Raw genomic sequence first — 6,978 nt, 5'->3', positions numbered from 1 at the left:
CGGAGCTCACTTCGGCCCCTGAGAGCTGCCGGGCAGAGCCTCCTCTGAGCCAAGCTGTACGAGACTAAACCTCAGAGCCCAGTGCCAGCGGAGGGGATGCTCCGAACAACCAGCCGCAGCCAGCCCCGAGGAGCTGCCCTAGAGGGCGCAGGCCCACGTCAGGTCTCCCAGCATGGTGGGGCCAGCCGCGGGGCTGAGGCCTTCGCCGAGCGGCGGGGACGGACAGGCGCTGTGCGGCACCAGGCGGGCTGTTGCCCTGCTGCCACAGACCTGGTGGCTGGCTGGGGGGCTGATTTTACAGAGCCTCCATGACGTTACTGACCGTTCCCGTGACGCCATCGCCTATTTCGATGACGTCGCCACTCGCTCACGGCGAGGGCAGGGGACTCGCACCCCACGCGCCTAACGCCCTCCCTGCCCCCAGCCGCGCGGGGCCTCTGGGTAATGTAATCCAGCGGCAGGACTACAATACCCAGGGGGCCCCGCGCCACGCCCCCTCTGCCTGCGCCGCAGTAGCGCCGCGTCCCGCTCTTGTCCCAGCCCCCTCCTCCCCCTGAACAACATGGCGGGGCTGGGCAGCGGGGAGCGCTGGGCCGAAGGTAGTGAGCGCCGCGGCACTTGGCAGCGGCCGAGGGAGCCCGGGGAGGGAGGGAGTAGGGAGGGGCACTGTGGGGGGAGGGGGGTTGAGCGAGGAGGGGCACTGTGGGGGCTGGGCAGGGCAGGGCAGGGCAGGGAGGGGAGGGGAGGGTGCTGCAGGGAGGGGACTGGGGAGGGGGCACTGGGGGCTGGGGAGGGAGTGGGGCTGAGGTTATTATGGGGGTTGAGGAAGGGCCTAGGGCCTGAAGCTGCATTGCATTTTTCTCTGCATTCCGTTTTGTGCAATCTAGCCCTGAAGCTGTAGTTTTCAGTCCATGCAGCATTTATATCATTCTGCACTATTATTAATTTGCAATGTGTATTTGGTTCTTGCTTTATTGATATAACTGGTGAACTTTCTCCTTTGTTTTCTCTATTACTTGCTTTGTGTAATGTTTTTCTCAGGTATAGCACACACACAGAAAAGACCCCCATTAAAGATAATCCATGGATAATGCTGTGATGAAAGATGAATTTTTTCTTTCATGGATTTTTGTATGTGAAAAGATGTTTCCATTAGACTGAATATTGGGATTATTTATGCAGGATATTATCACAACACTGTTAACCATAAATTTCTTTATTAAATACGAAGGCTGACTGATAGTTATACTGTTGCTCTAAACATGCCTAAATAATAAGCAATGTACTACTCCAAACAATAACAAAATATTTATAAGCATTTGTTCAAGATAGTTACAAATGGGCTAAACCCAGGGATGCTTAGACCAATACTGGGCCACTCCAACGTGGTCAGGCAGGTATTAGCAATGAACCCTTTAAGAGCTTACTTTTTTATATACCCTTTAACAAACCAGTGATGTCCTTGCCAATTTCTGACTTCAGTGAAAAACTGATTTGAGGCAGTTCTCCCTTATTTGCAGTCTTAATCCAGATAAAGTTTCCAACCTTCTTTCTTCCAAAGGCCTTTCCTCCATGTCTCTCTCCTTCCTCCTTGCTGACTAACACTTTTTCCTTTGCATATGAGTTCAGATAGGCCCCAATTTTTGAGAACATTGATAAGTGGGGTGGGAAGGTCCGTGTTGGTTATTTTTAAGACAGTCTCTTTGTCTTATCATCTGCAGTCACCATTATTGGTCAGAGGCCTTTTTAGGAACTTTCCCTTATTTCATTCTTTGAACAAGGTATCCTCCCTCCTTCATTCCTTCTGGCCTTATAGCTTGTTACTTTCAAGACCTTTCTTTTACTTGCTAGTTAGGGCCTTTCTTTACAACACATTTCTTTAACCAAATTTATGCTAACTTTAATTCCCTAATTTTATATTTATTGTGCAGTGAAACATGCAATGATATGTCATTGCATTTTTGGTAATACATTCATAATGGGGACATGTTGCTTTGCAGCCTTAATTGATGCACTCAGAAGGAATGCATGCCCCACAGAGGAAAACAGTGAGAGTTCTGACTTCTGTGCTTGCAGCGACTGTATGAGAGGGAAGAAGGAGAAGTGTGACAATGAGAGGGGTCAACCGGGCTCTGGAGAAGCTAGTATGACTTACACAGAGGAGCAGTTGTATGGGGTACAAAGGTAAACTATTTTCAGTAGACTCTACATTAAATTGTATTGGCGGAGGGAAAAGTCTCACATATGTGATCTTTTAGTAACCAGATGTCAACTGCAAAGCTGCTGTAGTCCTGAGCAGCTAATGTGCACTTGTGGTCTGATTGAATGGCTTTTATGGGAGTTGTGGGTGCTCTGCACGTTTTGAAAATTGGGTCCTTTTAATATAAGTATCTCTGAGTGGTGAAATCTACAGTGTCAACTATATTCTGAACCTTAACTTAAACTTCCTTGAGGTGTTATGGGTTTAAGTCACAATTAACGAACAGTAATGTCTATTATGAATATCTGTATTTAGTATCTAGTCAGTTTAAACTATGGAGCCATCATAATCATAGGAGTAATATGCATAATAGTAGGTAATTAACAAAAGTTGCTATATATGAACAGAATATTAGTCACTGTGCCTTCCTAAATTTAACTGTTAATGTTTACTAAAAATACTGCAACCAATTTATCCATATTGTAATCTAAAGAATTTGCAAAAGATCATTTTAAAGCAGCTGTTTTTTTAAAGTTAGAGGAGCACAAACATTTCCTTTTTAGATTACTAGGTTTTAAACTTTAAAAGGTAGAATCATTTTTAATTATTTTTTTTGTGGGGAGGAGATCTAGTTCTAGGTAAGACTTGAAATTCTAAGTTTCAGCCCAAGCTTTCTTTTCCAGCTGAAACAGCCTCCTTGAAAAGAAGGATTTGAAGAAAATAAGCATAACTATGTGTTTAAATTTAGGCCTTGTTCCTACAAGGACCTCTGCATGAGCAAGACCCCTGTTTCTGTTGACTTCAGTGGCTCTGTGTGCAATGTTTCACATGAAAATGAGGCGTGGCTGAGGCAAAGAATAGTACAGTCAAATACTGTTCACCCTCCTGCATTGTCAGTGCATCTCAGTTTTAGCTCTTCTAGCCCTGAGTGCTTGAGTAGAGACTGAGGAAGGATGGTTCAGTGGTTAGATCACTAGTTTGGGTTATGGGAGACCTGGGTTCAGGTCCTGCTGTGCCACAAACGTCCTGTGTAACCCAGGGCCAAGTCACTTAGTCTCTCTGTGCCTCAGTTCCAAATCTGTAAAATGGAAATAATACTACTTCCCTACCTCACAGAGGTATTGTGAGCATAAGCACATTAAAGATTGAGGTGCTCACGTACAACATGGATGGAGGCTATATAAGTATCTGAGATAGGTAGACCAACATTGTGGTTTGCACAAATAGAGATAACAATGGGGGACCCACCAGGCTCCTTTTCACTTGTTGATCAGTGTCAGGATTTTAAATGTAGTCCTCTCAGGTGAAAGTAATTTAAATAAGCTCTTCTACTGCAAATGATGCATATGCCTGGTTTGATATCCTATATGAAATGAACCTGGTGGTGTCCAGTTCCTGCTGGCCAGGTGTTCAGGTTCTGAAGTCATGTGCATCGTACAAATGGGCACACTAATGGCTTTCTTACCAGGGTAGGCAAGAGATGGATGAACGTGGAGACCAAATTACATACCAGCCTTTTAGATCTGCTCCTTTCAGTCGAGGGTTGAGCTGGATTGGTGGGGAAGCTTGTTTTACGTCTGCCTGTGTTGTAACTGCTTTGTGACTAAACAGAGGACTTCAGTTTCTAGGATGCACAACCTGGCACCTTTCTTCAGCACTTACATTTTCACTAAGTGAATTTTAAGTGATACACATGACCCCATCCCTAAGACGGTGCTCTGATTCCTCATGCATGTTAGCAACATACAATCTCTCTCTCTGCTGCTACTTTTTCCTCACCTATGTTAAGTGCTGTCTATTTGGTTTCTTGTAAAATTTTCTCTCAGCTGTATTGTAGGAGGAGGCATGCAGATTTAAAAAAAAAACAAACAATTTTGTTTCTTTTCAGAATAAAGAAGTGTAGCAATTATTATGAAATTTTGGGAGTTGAGAGAGATGCCAATGAGGAGGATTTGAAGAAAGCTTATCGAAAACTGGCCCTTAAATTTCACCCTGACAAAAACTGTGCTCCTGGAGCAACAGAAGCTTTTAAAGGTATGTGAGATGATGTATGGTTTATTTTAAAAAGAATCTTCCTGCAAGGCTTGTTTCAGACTATGGCAATGCACCCTGGTTGAAGACTTCATAGAAACTTATAATTAGAAGCTTATAATTTTCATAGGCGATGGTAGGTTGTATACAGTTTTCTTCATAAAATCCCACAGCTGCCTGACAAAGAGTTGTCTTTGTTAGGAGGAGTTTCAAAATACAGACCTCTGTGAGAAGCAGGATGGTAGTAAAATGAAAAGGCATCCTAAATCCCTTCGAATTTTCACGGTGGTGTTTAAGCAGTATTGTTTGTAACGAATAGCCCTCATCCATTTGATCAACAGTTTCCCTGGTTGTCTAATCACCTGTTGTTCTGTGTGTTCTATGTACTAGATTGTGAGCAGATTCCTACCATATTCACAGTACATTTTGATCAATTTCATGGTCAGAGAGTTTAAAAAATGGTCAATTTCACATTTTAGATGTTTGCATGTGAAATTTCATAGTATTTGTAACTGTGGGGGTCCCAACCCAAATGTACCCAGAGGTAGGTCTGATCTCTCCTCGTCCTCCCCCTCCGCCCCAATCAGCCTTGCAGGGAATGGACAAATCCTGTCCCTCCCCAGCCTGCTGGGGTCTTGCAGCTAGGAGCCCCATGGCTGGGGTGCTACCAGCAGCAGGGGGAGATAGGACCCACCTTCAGAAGCCTCCTCTAGCTGCAGCAATCTCAGGGCTGTTGCCCAGTCCCAGAGCTTCCGGAAGCAGGGGGAGACGTGTCTGATTTTTCCCTCCCTCCCTCTCTTCCCCCTCCCCCCCCCACCCCCCTGCGGCCATGGAGGGGATGGACAAGTCCTGTTCCTTCCCAGCCTTGCAGCTAGGAGCCCCCGAGCAGTGGTGCTCTCAGATCAGAATGGGGAGATCAGATTTCACAGGAAAGGGCTTATTGCACTGTCTATGACCTGTTTTTCACGGCTGTGAAATTGGTAGGGCCCTAATTATGAGTTAAAAATCATGAAAACATTGAAAGTTTTTGAGTGTATTATTCTGATTCTCTGAATTTTATACTAAGATTATATTATCTGTATCAACAATCAGTATCTAAAGACTTAAATTAAATCTGTTATACCTTCTCTTTTTTTATCTTCCAGCTATGGCCAGGACTATCTTAACACAGAGCTTGGCAAAGCCTTGCTTTCAATTAGCTAGTGTTAAGAGAGAGAAGACATGAAGTTGCAAAGTTTTTTTTTTTTTTTTTTTTTTTTCATCTTTGGGTTGGTTTTCAGTGTAAATTTGCCTATGAAAAATATATTTCAAACAGCATTAAGGTGGTACAAAAGTTCTAAATTTTAAAATCAAACTTCAATGTTCTTTAGTTACATTAATATTTAGATACCTTGAACGTTTGGAAAAACTATATGAACACAACTTTAGAAGAGAAACTTGTTGCATACTTGAGTTTGTTGCAGCTATTTGACTCTCAGAAATTAATATCTGAAGATGTTGGTGTGTTCTGGGAGACGTGGTGGCTGAAGGGTTTGGTAATAAAATATGGGGTCTTTCATCTTTGGGGCACTAGTTTAGAGCCAGCTCAGGTGGCTACTGATGAGGTCATTGCCAGCTGACTAGCTGTATGGTGGCCAGTGTGAAACAATTCTCATATTTCAGGTCCTGGTAGACACCTAAGTGTATCAGTTTGTACCTTTATTTTCAGTCTCAGCGAAGTGGCTACAGATTGAATAGGCATGACCATGGACACCAAACTGGTCTATTGGTGGCTCTTTCAGGTCAGAATTGAGACGAGTGTAGAGGAGAGGGGAAACTGCCAGGGATGTATTTATTCTATGAAGAGAGGTTTTCATTCTCCAAGGCTATCTCAGTGCAAAACATAATACGGCTAGTGGATTGCCTTTGGCATTAAAAAGCATATTGGGTAATTTTGAAAGCTACCACTTATTAATATAAAGGCAATTATTGTAAATTCTTTGATCCTTATTTGAGAATTCATTCCCCAAATGTTGTGATCGAGCCCTATTCTTGATAGTCTCTCAGGTGACTGGTGGAACTCCCTTAGCTCAAAACTACTGTGCCTTTGAATGGGATTGCCAGCAAGTGGGCATTTGTAAGATAGTGGCCATCCCTCACCCTCAGTTCCTTTCTTTCCACTGGTGCATGAGATCACTCTAACACTGCTGCCATTCTCACCTAGCTCTCTGTGGTATGCTGTACACGCAATTGCACTTGTTTAACTAAGGCCTTGTCTTCACTAGGGAAAAAGATATATTTTTAACCCATGCTAAGCTAACCTGTGTTAGAAGTCTAGTGAAGACAAGGCAGTTGTAACCTTTCAGCTGATTGAGGTGAATCCTAGGACAAGCATAGTGTTTATCTTGTCCAGCTCGTAGGAATGTAACTCAAGTTAACTTAATACAAAGTTAAAAGTATACATCCCACAGGAAGGATGCAATGTCATGTAATTAACCATATGGTGTGTGGACACACACTCTAACGCCTACCATGTCACTAACTGGTTTCAGACTTGGTAAAAAGTTGTATTGTCACTCAGCCCTTTAACAGATTTCCAGAATGGTCTCTTCTCCAGTTTTCTGAGTATTTTCAACCTTTCCATATGCTATAGGAAATGTTTTAACTTCCTGCTTCTATCCAAGATGAGTGAGCAGCTTTCATTAGTGTTAATACCAGTATCTACAAGAATAACTGAAAGGAGCACTCACTTTGCATTAAGAATGACA

General features: G+C 43.4%; 1 protein-coding gene across 1 annotated transcript in view; it reads left to right on the top strand.

Moving 5' to 3' along the window:
* The first annotated feature begins 490 nt into the window (after window positions 1-490).
* The window catches only part of DNAJC18 (DnaJ heat shock protein family (Hsp40) member C18), a 42,064-nt gene continuing 35,576 nt past the window's right edge, over window positions 491-6,978 (top strand). Inside the window, exons 1-3 of the mRNA XM_074960724.1 lie at window positions 491-599; window positions 2,001-2,184; window positions 4,089-4,234. Coding sequence (XP_074816825.1) covers window positions 563-599; window positions 2,001-2,184; window positions 4,089-4,234 — 367 coding nt within the window. The 5' untranslated portion in view covers window positions 491-562. The remainder of the gene's footprint in view (window positions 600-2,000; window positions 2,185-4,088; window positions 4,235-6,978) is intronic.

This window comes from Natator depressus, chromosome 8 (genome assembly GCF_965152275.1).
Source record: "Natator depressus isolate rNatDep1 chromosome 8, rNatDep2.hap1, whole genome shotgun sequence".
In the NCBI taxonomy this organism is placed as follows: Eukaryota; Metazoa; Chordata; order Testudines; family Cheloniidae; genus Natator; species Natator depressus.
This window is presented reverse-complemented; position numbering and strand designations above follow the sequence as displayed.